The sequence below is a fragment of the Notamacropus eugenii genome, chromosome 1 (assembly GCF_028372415.1).
Source record: "Notamacropus eugenii isolate mMacEug1 chromosome 1, mMacEug1.pri_v2, whole genome shotgun sequence".
Taxonomy (NCBI): domain Eukaryota; kingdom Metazoa; phylum Chordata; class Mammalia; order Diprotodontia; family Macropodidae; genus Notamacropus; species Notamacropus eugenii.
This window is the reverse complement of record NC_092872.1, coordinates 169,331,949-169,354,694: the sequence shown is the minus strand read 5'-3', so window position 1 is coordinate 169,354,694 and position 22,746 is coordinate 169,331,949. Positions and strand designations below refer to the sequence as shown.

At 37.6% G+C, this 22,746-nt stretch overlaps 1 protein-coding gene across 9 annotated transcripts in view; it reads right to left on the bottom strand.

Moving 5' to 3' along the window:
- WDR93 (WD repeat domain 93) overlaps window positions 1-22,746 on the bottom strand; it is a 47,639-nt gene that overhangs the window by 3,648 nt on the left and 21,245 nt on the right. For 5 of the 9 annotated variants that reach the window (XM_072618263.1, XM_072618277.1, XM_072618283.1 and 2 more), the window contains 8 exons: window positions 22,354-22,525; window positions 21,083-21,153; window positions 17,558-17,680; window positions 13,106-13,237; window positions 5,220-5,430; window positions 4,785-4,848; window positions 4,149-4,305; window positions 6-195 (listed from right to left, as the gene is read on the bottom strand). In XM_072618263.1, the coding sequence (XP_072474364.1) occupies window positions 6-195; window positions 4,149-4,305; window positions 4,785-4,848; window positions 5,220-5,430; window positions 13,106-13,237; window positions 17,558-17,680; window positions 21,083-21,153; window positions 22,354-22,525 (1,120 nt within the window). Of the gene's footprint in view, window positions 1-5; window positions 196-4,148; window positions 4,306-4,784; window positions 4,849-5,219; window positions 5,431-12,459; window positions 12,576-13,105; window positions 13,238-15,159; window positions 16,469-17,557; window positions 17,681-21,082; window positions 21,154-22,353; window positions 22,526-22,746 lie in introns of those variants that run through there. The other 4 variants (XM_072618297.1, XM_072618304.1, XM_072618335.1 and 1 more) reach the window with 2 other exon arrangements.

Sequence of the window (22,746 nt, the reverse complement as noted above, 5' to 3'; positions counted from 1 at the left end):
TTTACCGGTTTTGGAGGAAAATTTCACATCTCTTGTTCAAAGGCAATTGCTTGGTAAAGTTGTTAGTTTCTGATGGACCAGGGTGAGAAGATTCATCTTCAGATAAGGAAGTCTTTATTAGTTGGTAAGAATCAAATTTAAAAACGAAAATGAGGCAGTTATCCCTCAGATATTTAGTATTATCATGTTTGTCTCCTGGAAAAAAAAGAAAAGAAAACAGTAACACCATGTTCTCTAAGATATGCTATGAAGTCTCTGCACTGAAAGATATTTAGTTGGGACACCAGCACGCATGGATGGTCCCTCTTTTAGAGGTGGCTCTATTTCTCCTATGGGACCTTTTAATTTGGCCTGTCAAGGTGTAGTTAACTGTGTCTCCTGCCTGGTTTATGTAGAATGTGTTTGTCCTTTGTTGCCGAAGAAGACCATGCCATCAGAGAAATAATGACACTTGACTTTGTTTTGAGTGAGGGAGGGCTGTGCAGGTCACCAGCCTCACTTCCCCTCCAGAACCATCTGAATCCAGTGACCAGATATTCATCAGGATGACTGGAGATGACCCAGGATGAGGCAATTGGGTTTAAGTGACTTGCCCAAGGTCACACAGCTAGTGAGTGTCAAGTGTCTGAGGTGAGATTTGAACTCAGGTCCTCCTGACTCCTGCACTGGTGCTTTATCCACTGCACCACTAGCTGCCCACTTAGAATAGAATGATTAAGAAAAAGTTGCTGTGGGCAGCGAGGTGGTACAGTGTATAGAGTGCTAGCCCTGGAGTCAGGAGAACCTGAATTCACATGTGATCTCAGACACTTACTGTGTGACCATGGGCAAATCACTTAACCCTGTTTGCCTCAGTTTCCTCATCTGTCAAATGAGCTGGAGAAGGAAATGGCAAACCACTCTAGTATCTTTGCCAAGAAAACTCCAAAGGGGGTCCTGAAGAATCAGATATGACTGAAACAACTAAACAACAAAACACACACAAAAAGTTAAAAAAGAAAGAGAAAGGAAAAAATGCTTCAGTCTGCACTCTGAATCCACCAGTTCTCTATCTGCAAGTGAATAGTATTTTTTATCATGAGTCTTTTGGAACTGTGGTCGGTGTTAGATTTCAATCTTACAAATAAGGTGTTTGCCACAAGGACTAGCCAAAGAGCTACCTGAAGGAGAATAAAGAACGTGGAACTTACTTCAAGCAATACATAGAGGTAAGGTTGTTTTTGTCAGTATTAACAACTACTTGTGCAGCACAGAGTTCAAGTTGGTCTCACTCTTCAAGTAGAAAGTGAAAGGATTGAAGGTGCACATTTCTTTTCTACATTTTATCAAGGAGAATGAAGAGAGGTATTTCAAGGAGGAAGCAAAGAAGGAAAAGGATGTGAAGAGGCTGGAGGGGGGTAGAGGAGGAGGAGGAAATATTATCTGCTGAGATACAGAAGAGTAATAGAACATGCCACAGACAAGGAAGTGAAGAAGGACCATTAAACATTTGCGTTATGTAACAGGTAATAATAAAACTAATCTTTTAATCAAATGTTAAATATTTGTTTTATTAAATATTAAGTTAATATTTAATTTTTATTACAAAAATAATGTAGAATAAATCGAATGTTACATAAAAACAGCTCACATTTGTACAATGATTGCAAAGCACTGAATTGGAGCTTCTTTTTCACCAAGGAATCATGCTATTGACCCCACAAGTGTGACCATGAAGAATGAATGAAGACTAGACAGAGGGATAGTTGTTAACTCCCTGCTAAAGCAACCTGAAGTAGTTATTTTCTGCCTAACATAAACACTAAAGGTGAGGAGTCTTCCTGAGGCTGTACATGACAGAGCACCTCCTGAAGACTTGCCATACTTGACAACCACTACCCAGGCTTTTGGTGATTCACGAAGGAATTGAACAACCATATTAAAGACTACTAATCGTAAGGGAGAAAAATAAAGATCTTAGGAGCATAGGTGGTATTTTCTTCACCATTCCTAATTAAAAGTAGGGGCTTAAGAGAAAGATGAATTTGGCCAATGTATAGCTGACTAAGAAGATGGTGATTGAGGAGATTTGGATCTTTAAACTGTAGTTTTAAAATAAGGGAATGATGGATTTTTAACCATAGATGGAGTGCACCTTAGAAGGGCTTTTAAATTACAGTGATTACAATTTCATAAAGAGAGCTTTAAACTGAAAAGGGATGGCAAGGAATAAAACTGTCCACCTCAGTCTAACACAACTGATTCTATATTCAGCAGCAGGTCAACAAAGGAGAAAGAGCAGAAGAGAAAAAATAGCAACTCATAGAAGACAATGTCTAAGAAGAGAGGCAATGATAAAGCCCTTCTAATGTAGGTGCTTATATACAAATGCACAGAGTGTGGGCAATGAACCAGGTGTCCTCAAGATCCTCATGCAAGAAGACAAAATTCAACTAGGTAAGATGGGACTCATGATGGGACCATGTCTTTGGAAGAGTAACCTTAATCAAAATGGACAAAACAGATAAAAGGGAGGTATGTTAGGGTAGAATTTCACATACATATATATATATATACATATATACATACACACAGATACATATATATACACACATACATAAATACATACACATATAACATATACATACATACACACATACATACATATATGTATATCTACATATACATTATATTAAATAAATAGACTCACATGGAGAAAAATCAAGGAATTCATGAGGGAATACATGGTGGTGAGTATTTGGGAAAGATTAAATGGAGGGAAAAAAGAGAAATTATCTTGTTGTGGAATTGTACCACAAACTACTTAGAAGGAGGAATTACATGACAGATATAAGGAACATCATAAACTTGGTACAGAAACAGAATATTTTCGTGCTGGAGGACTGAAACGATTTGGATTTCTGCTATAGCTTTCCATCTCTATCAAAAGCAGGGATACTGGCCCATTTGTGCCTTGCTTTTGTGATGATTTCATTCTTTAAAAGGTAGAGAAAGTGATGAGAAAACTCAGTAGTCTGAATCAGATTCTGACTAACAAGCAAACATCTTGGTGCAGGGGAGAGCACTGGACTTGGAGTTCAGAAGACGTAGGTTCAAACCACACTTCAAATACTTATTAGCTGTGTGGCCCTGGGCAAGCTGCACAATCTCTTTGGTCCTCAATTTCCTCACCTGTAAAGTAAAGGATTTGGATTCAGTGGTCTCTAAGGTCTCTTCTAGCTCTAAATCTATATGGTGAACTGGGAGTGACCACTGCACTATAGAATTCATGGCAGAGAAGGAGAAAAAAGCTAGATGGAGTCTGACATGCCCCTTAGATTTTGTGACAGCAGATTTCAAAAGGGTCAGATAATTAATAAGTGGGACCTGATGGGTTCATATTTTACATGGGAAGTAGGCCCGAGAGGGAGAGAAAGCTCTTTCAGGAGTGAAATTCTGAAATTCTCAAGAAGTAGAAATCATTCCGGTGAGGAGGAAAAGACAAAGCTATCTAAAGAGACCATTGTTGCTCCTAACTGAACTCACCATCCAAGTCAAGTTTTTAAAAGACATAGATAGGAGACATGGGAACACAGTCTCTGAAGAAATGATCACACTGAGCATAATGGTGCAGTGTATGTTAGGTGTGAGCAGGTTGGAACAAATGACCAATGAGGAATTTCAAAGAATGAGAGTAAAAGATGTCAAAAAGGAATTCTATGAACAGAAGAAAAAAAGGGTTAGCTAAGTGGCAACAGCAGGGTGATTGTTCTCTCATGGGAGGATATGGACAAGAACAGCACTGGCCCAGAAGGGAAGGATGGCTTATGATCTGCATTACTGGAGGGAACGTTCAAGGATGCATTACAGTATTCTCCTCACTGGATATCTTCAAGCAGAGGCCAGATAACCACTTGTTGAGTATGCTGCAGAAGGGATTCTTGGCTAGGCAGGGCTAGACTAGACTGTCTCTAGGTCCTTTAAGGCTATGACATCCTGTGATTCAGAGAATGTTAAAAGCAGCAGAGATCTTAAGAACATTTAGTGTTTACTTTGTGAAAGGAATTTCAAGCTGAAAAGACAGTCAATATGGCCATATCTCCTGGGTTTTTAAGCCATTCTCTATCCTTGAACTGGGGCAGCAGCAAAGAATTTACTTTCTCTCTTACCCCGGATGAGCACATGCTGGCCCTCTGGAGACAGTGCAAACACAGGCTGCCAGGGGTTTCCCAAACGATAAGTGGGAGGGGGACCCAATTCACAGATGATCTGTGACTTGTTCACATCCATAATATACACTGATCCATCCCAAGTAAAGAGCAGTACCTGGGGAAGCAAGCAGACTTTGGAGTTATTACAAGGATAGTGAAATATATTGCCAGTGTTCTTTACTCTGGGGACTGTAGGGTGAAAAGGATTGGGAATCCTAAGGTAGAATGATGGTAACACTGGATAACGCCACACCAAAGAGAAGTTTGTATTGTTACTACTCATCCAGTGCCTAGAAACAACAAGAGTTTTAAATTAAAGCAAGAGAAATAGAAAATGGTCCATTAAACAGTTTGTTTGTTGGAGTATTATTTGTTAACTCATGATATTTGTTAATAACAAGAGGGGTCAGGATTTCAGGCCCAGCACTGAGCTAGGAATCATATACATTCTACCGAGTGCCACAGAACTAGGCCTAAATTAGCCCATGAGTGTGTTAGAGGAGCTCAGGTCCTCCAAAGGGATGAGTTCTATTCCTATAATCCCTTCTTATTTGGGTCTTCACCAAATTTAAAGATTGAAAATCACTTACTTACCATAGAAGGTAAAGATGAGATGGGAGCCACAGCACAAATAGTTTCATTTGGATGCTTCACAGGCCTATGAACAACAAGAAAATATTGTGGATTGTAAGATGTTCACTAAGGAACAATGACAATTAGAAGGGCCCTGGAATTCAAAAGCAGATATTTGCAGGTATCTTCTTTAGTCAGTTATGAAATTTCATATGCCCAGAAGGGTACTTGCCACTGGACACACCTGTATGAAAGAAAATACTTGTACACTGGCCTGATGGCATCAGCCCATTTCTACTCATCTCCTTGTTAGAAGTGAGGATGAGAATACAGGGTCAAAGACAGTACATCACAGGGCTGCTTTTTTTCAGGCAAAACAACAGTAAAACACAAAAATGCTTGTCATGTTTATCCAAGTCCTCAGAATACATAATAAATTGTGTTTAGATCACTAACCTCTCCACAATCACACTGATGCTGGGTTCCTTGGATCTTTCAGATTTAATCAGGTGAAGAGACCCATCGGTGCACAACACCAGAACCTGTACTTTGGAGGCAGCCACGGCCTGTGGGAATGGGTGTTCCTTGGGGTTTCCAGAATTTATCATGAAGTGGAGACTTTTGCATAAACACCCCTCAGGAAGGGAGACCACAGCAAGTAGGAATCCTAAGAAAAAGCAATGCCCACAGCCTGGTCAAAAAAAAACTTGTTCGCAGGGGGAAGATTCTTTCTCTATAAGACAATCAGGATAAGCTTCACATAGAGGACAGTGCTTGAGATAAGTCTTGAAGGACAGATAGGTCCTAATTAATGCAAGATTAAATAATGTGAATTTTAATTTGTGTGAATTATAAAATGATATCAGGTCACATGTAATATGAGCCAAAGGTATGAGAGGCATGGCTCCTGGCAAATGTGGGTTGATTAGGCTGGGAAGAAACGTGTCTAACCAATGTTAAGAGAGCTTTTAGGACTAAAGAAGGGGTGCTGTAAATAGGATAAAGAGTGACCTCATTCATCAATCAGTAAATAAGGATTTATTAAGTACTTCCTATACGTCAGGTACCGAGTCAGGCACTACCCACACAAAGACAAAAATGAAACCATTCCTGCTCTTAAGGAGTTTATATTCTACCAAGAGAGAATACATCTATACATCTATAAGCATATGCAGAATATGAATTTTTTTAAAAGGTAATTTAGGGAGGGAAGGAAGTAGCAATTGGGAGAATCAGGATAAGTATCATGTAGAACAAAGGTTCCCAAAGGGGAGGACACCGTGGAGGGAGGAAAGGGGCTGAGGCACTGGAATGATGATGGGGGGAGTGGTCATAGCATTAGGTGCAATTGGGGGGCACTGAGAGCTCAATAAAAATAAGGGGGTGGTGGAAGCATAAGGAAAGAAGAGAATATTTGGAAATACCGTTCATACATATTACATCTGCTGTGTAATAGAGTTAAAGTTGTAGAGATGACATTCTTTTCCAAATTAACCCATAAAATGAAAGTTATAACTGATCAGCGGTCAAGTTCACTGTCAGATGGTGCGTTGTCAAGAAGTCCAGCACGCATCAGCAGGAATATGTGCGTCTAAATTACTTGTTTACAAATACGATGTTATACATTGACATGATTCAATATGTGCCACCAAAACTTCAATGCAGGAAAAAAGTCACAAATTTACATATATTATTACATTTAAGATGCATCATTTAAAAAAATTTATTTTTTTTGAAATGATGAGAATTTCAAAAAACCATTAAAGGATTAAAAAAGTAGATTTTCAGGGGGCTCTGAATAATTTTTTTATAACGGAAGTGATAGGCCAAATGAGTTTGAAAACCTGTAATGTAGAAGAAGGCAGTGCTAAAACTAAGTCTTGAAGGAAATACAGATAGGTCCTAATTAATGCAAGTTTTAATAATGTGAAATTTGATTTAGTATGAATTATAAAATGAAACCAGGTAGCACATAATGTGACCCAAAATTCAATTAATGAGATGCCTGAGAACTAATTGAGGGTTTTAACATATCACCATATCTTCAGTCTATGCTTGCCTATTGTTATGTGTGAGTGTGACATGCTGTGCATCATATTACTAAGACTTGTGTGAACTTTTAAAAAAAAAGAACCCTTAACAAAATGGGTTAAATAATAATACTTCAGATGAAAACATTGCCAGTACAAAAAAGAAGAAGGCTGTTATTACATTAGAATAAAAAAATTGACATTATTGAATGGCATTTCAGTGGTTATAGTAACTAAAATAGAATATGGCAGAATGCCTGAATCTATGGTACAGAACATTATAAAACATGCAGGTGAAAAAAAAGCTGCATCATTTTTTTATGGTTTGCAAACAACTATATGGAAGAGTCGTGTTCATATTCTTTCCCCATTTTAATCCATCCTTCTCAAAACTGGTAAAGTGATTTTCTGAAAGCAAAGAAAGTCTGACCATGTCACTCCTCCCTACTCAATAAACTCCCTATCACTTTCAGGTTATAAGATCCTCTGCTTGGTGTTCAAAATTATTCTTAACCCGGCCTCTTCTACTTTTCTAGTCTTCCTACATTTAACTTTCTTCATCGTACTCTGCGATCCAGTGAAACAGGCCTGTCCTCAAATAAGACACTCCATTTCCCAATTCCATGCATTTTTACTGGGTGTCCATTATGCCTGGAATTCTCTCTTTCCTTACCTCTCCCTCCTGACTTCCCTGGCTTCAAGTCCCAGCTGCAGTCTCACTTTCTACAGGAAGCTTTCTCAATCCCCCTTAATTCTAGTGCCTTACCACCATTGATATTTCTAATTTAACCCATTTACAGATGGTTTGTATATAATTGTTTGCATGGTGTCTCCATCGTTAGACTGAGCTCCCTGAGAGTAAGGACTGTGTTTTGCCTTTTTTTGTATTTCTAGTGCTTAGCATAGTGACTGACACATAGTAGGCACTTAATAAATGTTTGTTGACCAACTGACTAATAATGGTGGAAATGTAGTACCTTTTTGTTGGATGGTTTAAAGATCACATTTCTTAAAAAATCTATTCCTTCTTAACAGAGTCTCAAACAAAAGCTTCAAGTTTACAGCATTGAGTATTCAAGTCTTACATTACAGGTGGTGAAATAAAATAGAAATGAAGGGAACAGTGAAGACATTTTTACTGCAAGTGGTAGTTGGTACATTCAATATTGAGTTCAGTGGCATAATGTTACAATTATGGGAGAAGAGGCTAGTGCAGATGACGGTATGGCAGCTAAATATCCTGATGTTTTGAAGAAAATAATCAAAGAAGGCAGACACATGAAAAATACATTTTTAATGTGGATGAAATGAACTTATTCTGGAAAGGAGGTCTTTTTAGAGCTCAGATTTCTAAGAAAGAAAAGACTCAACCTTAATTTAAAGTGACCAAGGATCACCTGACCATTGCTTTCAGAGCTAATGCTTAAAGGAGTTCTATATTAAAGCCTTTGCTTATTGGTTTCCAAATCCTCTTACTCAGAAAGGTGAGGCTACAACCATCTATTGTGTGTTGTTCTTTATTGGTCAAATAAGAAAACTGGGTGATTAAAGTTGTTTTCAAAGACTGGTTTTCAAGTTATTTTAAGTTATTCCCTATTGTCTCTACAAAATATAAACTCCTCTGCCATTTAAAATTCTTCAGAACCTGGTTCCAGTACAGCTGTTGGAGAACATTCCAAGAATAACAACGTGGCGTTTAAGGCATTACTGATTTTAGAAAATGGTCTACATCAGGGATAAGCAAACTATGTATGACCTGAAGGCCAACTCTGGCCTGCCATCTGCTTTCTTCATCCAGCAAGAATGGTTTTTACATTTTAAAATGCAAAAACCATTTTTAGCTGGGGGCATACAAAAGGAGCTGGGGCAAGATCTGGTCTCCAGAACGTAGTTTGCCCAGCTCTTCCACCCCAACTACACTTGGTTCCTCATGTGAAAATTTTGGCTAGCAAATTCTTGGAGAAGTGGATAAACTTCTTAGTACCTATCAACGTATGTTTGAAGATTTAAAGAAAAAGAAAATGGTTCATTCTACACAGCTAAAATATTTTAAATTAATTTTGATATTTTCACCATAATGACATTTTCATCATACTGTCTGTGCAGGCTTATCTTTATTCAGTAAGTAAAAAAAACAGCAATAATTTTGCTTTTGATAGACTCATTATTTATTATAAACTTGAATCAGATATATATTTTCTTATCTTCTGCTACTATATTACATTAAGAAACTTACTTTTTAAAATCTTCATTGAATATTTACATTGGGCTAGAATCAATTGCCATATTTTACATATGATCATAACTGAGAATAGTGTAAATTCAAATAATGCTGTGACTTCATGGGATTCATTATTCACTCTAATGGGGACCTAGCTATAAGGGATCTATGACGAAGAAAAGCATTCCACGTATGGGCGATGATAGGTTATGCAAAGGCACTGAGGTGGCATATGGAGTGGCATTCATGAGAAATAGCAAGGTAGGTTTGACTAGATTGTAGCATGCAGGAAGGGAATTAATGCATAATAGGGCTGGAAAGTTAGGCTGGAACCAGGTTCTGAAGAATTTTAAATGGCAGAGGAGTTTATATTTTGTAGAGACAATAGGGAACCATTGTAGCTTATTGAATAGGAAAATTATAATGGTCAGAGCAGTGCTAATGGAAAAACAACTTTTTAATTAAATTTTTTTTCAATAAGCAAAAGTCTGCTCTCTCCGTCTCTCCTTCCCCCACCATCTTGATACCAATACTAGGTATATACCTGAAAGAAAGAGGGAAAGGACTCGAATATACAAAAGTATTTATAGATACTTTTTTTTAAAAATAGAAAACTAAGGGGGTAACCATTTATTGGAGAATGGCAGAACAAATTATGAGATGTGAATTGTAATGGAACAATACTAATGTGTCATAAGAAATGCTGAAAGGAACAGTTTCAGAGAAACCTGGAAAAATATGTATGAACTAATGCAGAATGAAGGGAGTAGAACTGGAAAACAATTTATACAATAACAGCACTGTACAGTCAAACAACTTGGAAAGCCAAAGAACTCTGATCAACGCAACACGGATACATTCCAAAGGGCAAAGATGAAACATGCAACCTGTTTCTTAACAAAGTGGTGACACACTTGATTCAAAATGAGACACTGGTCTATGTGGGAATTTGTTATGTTTAACTACATATGTCTGTTACAAAAGTTTTTTTTTCTTTTTTCTTTTTTACATGGAGGGTGAGATGGGAGAGAAAATAAATCTTTATTTTAAAAAGTAAAATAAAATTACATGTAAGAAGGAGGAGCTTGGAGGCCCTTTGATAACAACCACCATAAGCTGAATTGAGAGATAAATTTTATTAACAGTTAACAATGACATAATGATATAAAGTTTGTTTTTAAAAAATTTATTTTAAACTTGAAGACAAAATGAGAAAAGAAAAAAACATGAGAGGATTTAATATAAAACAATAAATTTCCATTTCAAGAAAACCTATATAATAAATATTACACATTATTTCCAAAGCTGCCCAGCTTTTCTTTGCTTCCTTACAGGTTTTCTTTTATTTTCTGCTGTGTACTTTTCACTTTAATTTTTTCTCCTTCCTCTCTCCACCCTATTCATCCTCCCCCCACAAAGAAGGCTACAATTAAAATCAGATATACATACATATATATATATATACACACACACACATAGATATCTATAGACACACACAAATATACACATATACACTCATACACATATATGTAAGACTGTACTTAAAACTTAATTCCACTTAGTCATCTGTTTTTCTGAAGGTGGATAGCATCTTCCTTCATAAGTTCAAGTCATCTCATGTTTTTCTAAATCAACCAGCTCATCATTTCCTACATCACACCAATATTCCAACCCAATCACATCCCATCTGAGAGACTATATATGAAAGGTTTTTCCCCAATTTTCTGCATTCCTTCTATTTTTGGCTGCATAGGTTTTGTTTATACAAGAAAATTTTAATTTAAAATAATCAAAATTATCCATATTATACTTCAACAATGCTCTTACTTTATAATATAGTTTAAGGTTTGATACTACTGAGTCTGTTACCCTTACATCTTTCCCCTCGATTTCTCTGAAGTTCATGACCTTTTATTTGTCCAAATGAACTTCGTTATTATTTTTTCTGACTTGGTAAGATAATTTCTTAGTAATTTAATGTGGATGGCATTAAATGAATTAATCTATTTATTTAGGTAAAATTGTCATTTTTTATCATATTGGCTTTACTTACCCATGAACAACAAATATTACTTCAATTATTTAGATCTAATTTTGTATAAAAAGTGTTTTATGTTTATGTTCATATAGTTTATGTGTCTGCTTTGGCAAGTATACTCTCAGGTATTTAATAGTGTCTAGTTATTTTAAATGATCTAAAACAATATTGAATAATATGGCTGACACATAGTATAGTTTCCCAAATTTTCTCTTTTGATTAAATCTATTTTAGCTTTAATTTTTGTCTGAGATTAAGATTACTACCCCTGCTTCTTTACATAATAAATTGTACTCCTGGTCTTTATTTTATCTTTGTGTATATCTCTCATTTTTATAGAATTTCCTGAAAGTAACATATTATTGAATTCAAAATTTTCAGTCTGCTATCAGTTTCCATTTTATGGGTAAATTCATGCTATTCACACTCTAAGCTATAGTGAGATAAGGTTTGTAAAGTGCTTTACATGTGTCATTTCATTTGATCCTTACAACAACCTTATGAAGTAGGTGCTATTATCTCCATTTTACAGATGAGGAAAATGAGGCAGACAGGGGTAAAGTGATTTGTTAAGAGTCAAACAGCCAGTAAGCATCTGTGTAGGATTTGAATTTAGGTCCTGTTAGTTTCAAGTCCATCACTCCATGCGCTATACCACATAGTTGCCCCAAACTTAATAGGGTGAACTTTAAAGGGAGACTGATGAGTGATGCAATACAAGGGAAAACACAAGAAGGAATATTCTAATGCTCTCTTATGGAGCAGTGAGATGAGTGAGGAAAGGTATGAAACAAAGCACTATTGAGGACGGCTAGATATGTGGTATCATCCTGTGGAAGACAGATCTCTATCTAGAAGTACTAGAAGATAGAAGAAAAATACAAAATGGAGGAAAATGTCTTAGTTTAGGAATAGAAATTTCAGAGAACAAAATTCCAGAGTGTAGGAAGAAAGGAAATAGGATATTGATATAGGAAACAGGATACAGAGTTGAAGAGGATAAAGATAAAAGAAAGGAAGTAGGAGTTAAGGATGGGGGTGACTAAGCATCACATGGATTGGGAGAGTAACGAGTGATGGTATTTTGCTAGCCTTTGGGAGTAGCAGAGAACTGAAAGTAACTCTTTTGAAGATGGCAGAATTATGAGAGAACACTACTTTATTTTATGGCAATTGAGTCTTCTTCTTCCCCTTTCATATACTGATGCCCCACTTTTAATATGTCCTAATAATTTCTGAATCCACTGGCCATTCCCTTAAAGCAGATGACAATGGTTAAGCAAGATTTATTTTAAAAAATCATGACTAAAAGCTTATTTGACATTGCTTTCCTGTAGTCACCCACTTCTCTAATGAGAGGGAAGATGTAAAAACACTACTTTATCAAGATAAACCTAAAAACACATATTCTACTTTAAATAATGTTTTATTTTTCTGATTATATGTAAAAACAATTTTTAACATTCATTTTTAAAAATTTTGAGTTCCAAATTCTCTCCCTTTTTCTCTCTTCTCCCCCTTCCCTGAGAAAGCAAGCAATTTGATATAGGTTATACATTCAATTATGCAAAATGCATTTCCATATTAGTCAAAGATATGTATTCTAGTGCCTAGCAAAAGACTTCCATATAGCATGTATTTGGTAAATATTTTCTGAATAAAGATTAATAAATGAATGGTGGGGTAGCTTGATTAGCTCAGGGTAGTAGCAACAAGAAACAGATACTGTGGAAAGGTTGGATTTAGAATCAGAAGATTTTAGTTCCAGTTTTATTACTATTACTTAGTACCTGTGTGATCTTAGACAAGTTGCTTTACTCTCTGGGCCTTAGGTCCCCCTTCAACTTACAAATCTATGAACTGGTGATCTTAATAACAGTGACCTTCCATCAGTGAGCTGGCACCCATTAGTTTTCTGTAATTTTTAAGAATACTCAGAACTTTTTATTTTTGAGATCTTCTCACATGCCACCATTACAACTATCACTCATAGACTAACAGAGAGGCTGCTTACTTAGTCAACAGGATGAAAATAGACAAATGGAAAACTCACCATGGGCTCTATCCCACAATGTAATTACTCCATCATCACAAGCCAGCAGTAGGTAAGATGTGCAGGGGCTGGTGGCTGAGTTGGTAATTGGTGCTGCAGTTGGCCATACTCCATCAGGCTTCTGATCAGGGTCTAATGGAAGACATGCTCTATTTATTTACTTCAAACCTTCCTTACCAATATTTTCTCTCATTTTTCAGTCCTTACATTACAAATTTTTTAAAAATTCAGTTCTTTAGAACTTGATCTGAGTCTCAGTTCAAACACATAGTCCCTAACTAGGAGTATTAACTGGCAGTAATGAAAAGTAGACATCAAGTGATATATGGGCAGTAGGGATCTGATGAGAATAAAGTAATCAAATGTTGGGGCATCTTTCACAGTTCATTTGCTCTAATAATCTCTCAGGTATGATCCTGCTTTTCATTGGTCATTTCCAAGGAGATGTGGCCCAGTAACCATACCTCTTGTGCCTTTGGAATAGGAGAGCTTCTTTAGAAGAATCTCCATCAACTAGTGCAAGAGATGTCACAAGAAGAAAGGGGCTCTGTGAACCAACCTTGCTGAGTGGTCTTAGCTTCAAGAAGCATCTCATTTATAAGCATCCACCAGGAAACCAGGGTCTCCTTGGCATCTTGCCATTTGTTCTGCCACTGACCCACTTAGGTCCACAGAAAATCTTACACACTTCCTAGGGGGTTAATTTATTCAGCTTTGGAATTCTGCTGGAGGCTGAGCTGTCCTGATTGATCAATGAGTGAAAATTCACCTAACTGTCCTATCCCAGATGAGGCTTTACATTCTATCCAATCATCTACCAGCAAACCAGGGCCCTCCTCAGGCATTCTGCTATTTACCCTGATATACAAATGTAATGCCTCACCTAACTCCGTCTCTGAAAATATCAAGAATTTAGTCAATACTCCCCACTTTTCCCAAAGAGGGTGACAATCAGCTGCCCTATTGCTCTGCTCATAATCTCTGAGACTCCACAGATCAGCATTCCCTTCTCTGACCATTACTGCCCATGTATTGTTGTTTGTCTTGTATTTTCTTTCTTTTTATTTGTAGTCAAATTAATTTATTTAAGTTTTCAACATTCATTTCCACAAAATTTTGGGTTCCAAATTTTCTCCCCATTTCTCCCCTCCCCCCACCCAAAACACTGAGCATTCTAATTACCCCTACCACCAACCTGCCCTCCCTTCTAACATCCCTCCCTTCCCCCATCTTCTCCTTTGTCCTGTACGGCAAGATAACTTTCTATACCCCATTACCTGTATTTCTTATTTCCTAGTTGTATGCAAGAACAGAACTCAACAGTTGTTCCTAAAACTTTGAGTTCCAACTTCTCTTCCTCCCTCCCTCCCCACCCATCCCTTTTGGGAAGGCAAGCAATTCAATATAGGCTATATATGTGTAGTTTTGCAAATGACTTCCATAAGAGTCGTGTTGTGTAAGACTAACTATATTTCCCTCCATCCTATCCTGCCCCCCATTTCTTCTATTCTCTCATTTGACCTTGTCCCTCCCCAAAAGTGTTGACTTATAATTGCTCCCTCCTCTCACTGCCCTCCCTTCCATCATCCCCCCACCCTGCTTATCCCCTTCTCCCCCACTTTCCTGTACTGTAAGATAGGTTTTCATACCAAAATGAGTGTGCATTTTATTCCTTCCTTGAGTTGAATGTGATGAGAGTAAGCTTCATGTTTTTTCTCTCACCTCTCCCCGTTTTTCCTCCACTGAAAAGTCTTTTACTTGCCTCTTTTATGAGAGATAATTTGCCTCATTCCACTTCTCCCTTTCTCTTCTCAATATATTTCTCTCTCACCCCTTAATTTCATTTTTTTAAGATATGATCCCATCCTATTCAATTCACCCTGTGCTCTCTCTCTCTCTCTCTCTCTCTCTCTCTCTGTGTGTGTGTGTGTGTAATCCCACCAAGTACCCAGATACTGAAAAAAGTTTCAAGAGTTACAAATATTGTCTTTCCATGCAGGAATGTGAACAGTTCAACTTTAGTAAGTCCCTTATGGTTTCTCTTTGCTGTTTACCTTTTCATGCTTCTCTTGATTCTTGTGTTTGAAAGTCAAATTTTCTTTTCAGCTCTGGTCTTTTCATCAAGGATGCTTGAAAGTTCTCTGTTTCGTTGAAAGACAATTTTTTCCCCTGAAGTATTATACTCAGTTTTGCTGGGTAAGTGATTCTTGGTTTTAGTCCTAGTTCCTTTGACTTCTGGAATATTATATTCCATGCCCTTCGATCCCTTAATGTAGAAGCTGCTAGATCTTGTGTTATCCTGATTGTATTTCCACAATACTTGAATTGTTTCTTTCCAGCTGCTTGCAATATTTTCTCCTTGACCTGGGAACTCTGGAATTTGGCCACAATGTTCCTAGGAGTTTCTTTTTTTGGACCTCTTTCAGGAGGTGACTGGTGGATTCTTTCAACATTTATTTTGCCCCCTTGTTCTAGAATATCAGGGCAGTGTTCCTTGATAATTTCATGAAAGATGATGTCTAGGCTCTTTTTTTGATCATGGCTTTCAGGTAGTCCCATAATTTTTAAATTATCTCTCCTGGATCTATTTTCCAGGTCAGTTGTTTTTCCAATGAGATATTTCACATTATCTTCCATTTTTTCATTCTTTTGGTTTTGTTTTATGATTTATTGGTTTCTCATAAAGTCATTAGCCTCCATCTGTTCCATTCTAATTTTTAAAGAACTATTTTCTTCAGTGAGCTTTTGAACCTCCTTTTCCATTTGGCTAATTCTGCTTTTGAAAGCATTCTTCTCCTCATTGGCTTTTTGAACCTCTTTTGCCAATTGAGTTAGCCTATTTTTCAAGGTGTTATTTTCTTTAGCATTTTTTTGGGTCTCCTTTAGCAAGGTGTTGACTTGCTTTTCATGATTTCCTTGCATCTCTCTCATTTCTCTTCCCAATTTTTCCTCCACCTCTCTTACTTGATTTTCAAAATCCTTTTTGAGCTCTTCCATGGCCTGAGACCATTGCATATTTATTTTGGATGTTTGGGATACAGAAGCCTTGACTTTTATGTCTTTCTCTGATGGTAAGCATTGTTCTTCCTCATCAGAAAGGATGGGAGAAGATATCTGTTCACCAAGAAAGTAACCTTTTATAGTCTTATTTTTTTCCCCCTTTTTGGGGCATTTTTCCAACCAGTTACTTGACTTTTGGGTCCTTTGTCAAGAGTAGGGTATACTCTGGGAATCTGTAAGATCTCAGTTCCTCCAAGGTGGCACAATCAAGCGTGTACACTGGTCTGGGAGCAGGGAGAGATTTTTGTGCCTAGGATCTTTGCAGTTTCCTCTCCACAGCCACCTGGACTCCAGTTCTGCCAAGCCAGCACTGGGGGCTGAGATTCAGATAAACTGGGGGGGGGGGGGCAGGGCCACCATTCAGTGTGAGATAAAGATCAGCTCCCTCAGGGCCTCTACACAGGGCTGAGGTAAGAATGGGCTGCTCAGTGCCCCCAGGGTTTTTATGATCCAACAGTGGATGTGGGCTGCTGTAGGGGCTGCTGTGGGAACTGCCCCATATGGCCTCTGCAGCTGCTGCTGCCTAAGGCTAGAGCTATGGGAAAGTGTCCTCTATTTTTGAAGACCAATGACATCATGGGTGATGTCTTTACTTGTATATCAATTTGATTTACAGGAGGCAGAGATGTACAAAGTTGTCAGCATCAGTCTCTCTTCCAGAGTCATCAAAGTCCAGTGGCAAGAAAAAAAATCAAGTGATGGCCTGGGATGCAGTGGACGACCTTGGCATCTCTGATCTCTAACCAAGCTCTAAGTGCTCCACAGTGCCTGATTCAGTCACCTTCGTGACTGTTGGAACAAATTGTTCTCACCTATCCATTCCAATAGGGGAATTCGTCATATGCTTCGGGTAGACATCCCCCTTAATCACTGGTGGATTTAAGGCCTGTCAGTTACTGTCAGCCTGGTTGTCTGCATGCTGAGACGGTTTTACCAGGGTGTGACTGCTGCACATGCTGCAGCTTCTTGGAGCCACCAGTGAGAGCTGAGTGACAGGTGGACACCAAAGATGGATGAGCAGTCCTAAAAAAGGCTCGGTAGAGATGCTAGTCCTCCCTGAACACCCCCTATACCTATGTGTAGTATTTTCCTATCAGAATGTAACCTTCTCAAGGGCAACTCTTTGTCTCACTTAGGTTTTTGTATTCCCTGCCCACCATAAACAGCAGGCCCTTAATAAATGCTTTTACTTCATGATGATCCAGGGCCCAAGCCATTCCATATTTCTAAAATATGCTCTACCCAGCTCTACCCATAGGTGGCCCTATACAGGCACAGTTCCTAAAACCTTTCTAAGAAATACTGCAAGTTAAACTTCTAATAAGCCACTGAAATTCAAGGAGAAATTAATTTAGATTTAAGAAGCTTCCTCTCAGCAGCAAATTATCATACCAATTCTCTCTCTCTCTTTCTCTTTCTCCTTCTCTTTCTCTTTGTCTCTTGGAGGCCGGATAAGTGAATAGAGGAAGAAATTATGATTTCCAGGCCAGTGTATACCCAGAGCACAGGCTGCACCTGAGAAATGAAGATGGGAAAAGGGGTTAGACAAAGAAGGGAAGCTGGCTCTCATTTACTTGGATAGCAGATAAACTGTTACTTTTAAAATCAGTAGTAACTCATTCTACAAAAGCTGCCTTATAAAGATGAGCCAGACAGGTGTGAACTCTCCAGTGGAATATGCTGGCCTTGCTGTTATATTGCTCATGTCTCTTCCTACTATGTAATTCCCAAGAGGTATGTATTTTGGATTAATTTTTCTCAAAATATTTTCATTTGAATGTTTTCAATTTGGGCCTCACCTCTGGAATTCACATTCTTTTCTAGGTTTGGAAAACAGCATGTGATAACGTCCTGCTATGACAGCAGATCTCTCCATGAGACCTGATGCTGAATCTCAAGCTCTGAAGCCTCATTCCTTTTTCTTCTCATACCAAAGTGACAGTGAGAGATGTCTGCTCTCTTTTATGGGGCAAGATTTTGACATAAGGCAACAGTCTCCTTGTTAGGATGGACAAAGGGTTAACTTTGGAAGGGAGCCTCCAAAACAGTGTTCATTAGTAACACAAGTACATGATGAAGTTAAGAATATGTAAAAAAGAACAAATGAGGAGGACCAAGTAGAACAGATTAAGTTAGTATTATACCATGCCCTGCCCAGGCTACATTTTCATCCTGTTATGGATGGGAAACTTAAAATATTCTATCAAAAAGCAGGTACACGCACATACACATACATAACTGTTATGCTAACCAACCAGTAGGGTTTTTAAAATTATGGAGAAATTACATGTAACTATTTTTATCTAATCAGTAGCTGTAGAACAATTAGATTAATCCTGCAGTTTTGTCCCCAAAAAGCTGAGTGTTTATCACAAGATATTCATTCCTGAACAGGGAGCTCATTCTTGAACAGAAGTTAAGGACAATCATTTCCACCTTTTAAGGTATAAATAAACAAAGGTGAACTTGGTCAATAAAGCTTTACAAATCTTCTTATGCAGCACTGATCAGCAACAGCAGGAACTGCTAGGGGATCATCCTGAAAAGGAAAGCCTGGAAGAGCTTGAGCATATGAAACCAATGTTGGTAGAGCTTGAGCTTTATACAAATAAAGTCTGATTTATTTATTTATTTGAAGAAATATTTATTTGGTACTGGCTAAGAAACAGGATGACGCATCAGTATACAAAACACCGTATGACGACAGGAACCTCGTGTTTAATAAACACAAAGCTCTAAACTTTTAGGGAAAAAAATTCCTAAAAAATTTGGAAGAAAAGCTTTTGGTAAAAGTTGCTGGGAAAACTGGAAGGCAATCTGGCAGAACCTAGGTATAAACCAATAACTTATACTGTTTACTAAAATAAGGTCAAAATGTATACATGACCTAGACATAAAGGGAGATATCATAATTAGAGAAGCATAGAGCACATTACCTATCAGATTTATGGATAACAGAAGAATTTATGAAAAAAAAAAGAGATCATATTGTGCGATGTAAAATAGATAATTTTGATTACATTAAATTAAAAAGATTTTGTACAAATCAAACCAATGTAGACAAAATTAAAAGGAAAGCAGAAAATTGGGAAAAAAATTTATAGCCAGTTTCTCATGTCAAATTTATAAGAATGTGAGTTATTCCCCAATTGACAGATGGTCAAAGGATATGAACAGGCAGTTTTTAGAAGAAGAAATCAGAGCTACATATAATCATGTTAAAAACGCTCTAAATAATTTTTTATTAGAGAAATGCAAATTAAAACAACTCTGAGATACTGTCCTGTATTTATCAGATTGGCTAAAATGATAGAAGGGGAAAATGACAATGCTGGAGGGGATGTGGAAAAATTGGACACTAATACACTGTTGGCGGAATTGTGAACTGATCCAACCATTTTAGAGAACAATTTGATATTACCCCCAAAGAGGTATAAAACTGTGTCTACCCTTTGACCTAGCAATACCAGTATTAGGTCTGTTTTCCAAGGTGATTGGGGGAAAAAAGGAAAAGAACCTATATGTTCTAAAATATTGATACAGCTTTCTTTGTGGCGGCAAAGAAATGGAAACTGAGGTAACATCCATTAATTGGGGAAATGATTGAATAAGTTGTGGTATATTATTCTGACAGAACACTATTGTGCAGTGAGAAATGACCAGCAGGCTGGTTTTAGAAAACATGGAGAGACTGGAATGAAAGAATGCAGGGTGAAACAAGTAGAACCAAGAGGATGTCATATACAGTAACACTGTTTAAAGAGTAACTGCAGATGGCTAAGCTATGCTGAGTAACATGATTATTCAAATCGACTACAAAGGAATTATGATGGAAAATGCCATCCACCTCAAAACATAACAAAAATCAATGAATGAATGAATGCTTTTGTGTTTTAAAAAGGAAAGCTTGGAAGATCTCAAGTATTTAAAACCAATGTTGGCAGACAGCTTAATGGCAGAAGCTGTGAGAGGGCCTGACATCTGATGTCCAACACTCTAATATAAGTTCATACTGTCTTGAGAGCATAAGATGATTGATGGACAGGACTCTAAACCACCACAGAAAACATGGAAAGCAAGATTCTCCTCTGAATCGCTTATCCCCTCTTTTCTCACACCTCTTCTCTCACCAAAAAACGAGCCCTCAAAGAAAATTCTTTATCACATATTTCATCATTCTCTAAAGTGGAATCCACACCTTTAGAATATGAACCACAATCTAGCTTTAGAGACAGCTGACTGAAGTCAACTTGTAATAATAACAAAAATAAATGTATTATAATTTACAAAGGGTTAGCCTCACAATACCTGCGAGGAAAGTAGTACAAATAGTATTATTGCTCCCATTTTGCTAACTGGGATAACATTAGAAAATTAAAGAACACGAGGAAGTAAGGCTCTGGGAGTTGGAAATTATTTGCTCAAGTCACACAGAGCTAGTAAATGTAGGAGTACTTAAACACAAGTCCAGTCACTCCAAATCCAATGCTCTTTTCTCTGTAACTTTTCACTAGATCCTACTTCCCTTCTCTTTCTTCTGAGAGAACATGATCAGTACCTGCTCGCTAAAGGAGGCGCTCAGGTGGAATTTAAACCCACAATCACTTGCCTTAGAGACAACTTATCTCATAACTCGAAGCATTTTTTTCCTTTTTTGTTTAATAGATTCTTTGATCTGAGTACATAAAGCTAAAAAGGCACTTTTGACCACCACGTCCCTCCCCACTTCCTCTACCCTGATTGATAATTCAATGCCATCACTGATGAGCCTTTGACTCATCTCCATTTTACTTTCTCCTCTCAAGACAGGAAAGCACTTGCAATATTCAGCCAAGACAGTGTAGTTACAAATATGATATAAAATCTTTTTTCAGTGACTTGCAACTTCTATAAAATAATCATCCACTTTTAATTTACCTGAGGGAACCTTGGTTTCAGGTGGCAACATAAGTATATGTCCAGGGAGGAGAAAATGGAACATTGCAACACTAGGAGAGAAAAAGATAATCAACAATGAGCTATGGAAGACTACGTGACAAGGACAGGATTTTCTTGTTTAGGTGCAAGAATGCATGATGAATGGGAGAAACTTCAAGGCTCTATCTAGGGATGTAAGATATACCTAAATTATATGGTATACCTTGGGGATGACAGGGAAATTTGTGAGCTGATTTATATGTATACATATTAATTTCAGCTGTCAGTCACCCATATTGAAGGCCAGAAATGATGTCAAAAGGTACTCCCTTTTTCAGAGAAGGTCTCTATACTCTTAGAAAGAATGCCTACATTACAGAAGGAAGTGATTTTGAAACATCTTTTCCTCCTTTGGATTAATCCAAACTCATTCGTGTTCCAATTCATGAGACACTTGCAACCTTAATTATGGCTCAGCTCTGTGGGTTAACATCCTGAATATACTAGGGAAAAAATTCAAATTAAAGGTGTTTATTATAGTAGCATGGAAGGATTTCGTTTCAAATGTGAAAATTAAAGTGATTTTGTGCTCTAGCTATTTGAGCTCTAGGAGAGTTTTCTGGCAAAGATATGCCAAATAACCTTAGCCAAGACATCTGCCTAAATTTCTGCAACCATAACATAAAGCTCAGGTCTGACCATATCACTCCCAACACCTAGATCAAAGACTTTCAGTGGCTCCCCATTATCTGTTGGACACATGTGCACCTTAGCTTTATATTCAAGGCAAAATGTGGTTCTCATCTGCTCTTCTAACATTATTCCATGATAGCCCCACTAATACTCTTTACACCCTAGCCAAGGTGGATTCTATATCTATTCCTGCCTTCAAAGCCCGTCTCAGGGCCATCTCCTAAATGATGCCTTCCTTAATTTCCCCAGTTAGAAGACCCCCTCTCTTTGAATCTCTCAAGCCACACTCTATTTCACCTCTCCAATACATTTAATCCTTTACTAATAGATCCTTGTTCTGTCCACCTACTACAATGTAAACGCCGTGAAGGAAGGACTTATGTTGTCTTTTATTTTTGACTCCACAATACCCTAGTCAGTGTCTTGTACACAGTGTTTAACAAATGCTGGTTGAAATGAATGACATCCTGGATTCATTTCTGACTGAACTTCTAAGCCAAGGAAGAAGATTAGAAATCTTACTTATACAAAGTTTCTAGAGATTATTAAAACCCTTGTTATTTTCTTCTCCATCTCACCTTGGATTTTCCTCTGGGCATTCCACATGCAGATACTTTTTAAATAAACTTTCAAAGATTGCTGCCTGATGCTCCAATTGACTATCTTTGATCATGTGGTTCTGCCCAGAGCCCAACCCATATAAATCTTCTATCTTTTGAAAGACTTCCAGTGGGCTTTTAAATGAAGTACCTGTGTAGAAGAAGAAAAACTTATTTGCACTCTCCAACTTGATCTGATAGTTTGAGGCCTAGGTTGCCTATATCTACAAATGTAGTCTTGTTTCTTTAACTCTCCACACTTCTATTCTTCTTCCTGGCTGTTCCAACACTTCTAGTTTCTCCTGAAACTCAGTCTTAAAAATTCAGATACACTAAGCTATCCGCCCATGTCTTCAATCCTCTGCATTCCCC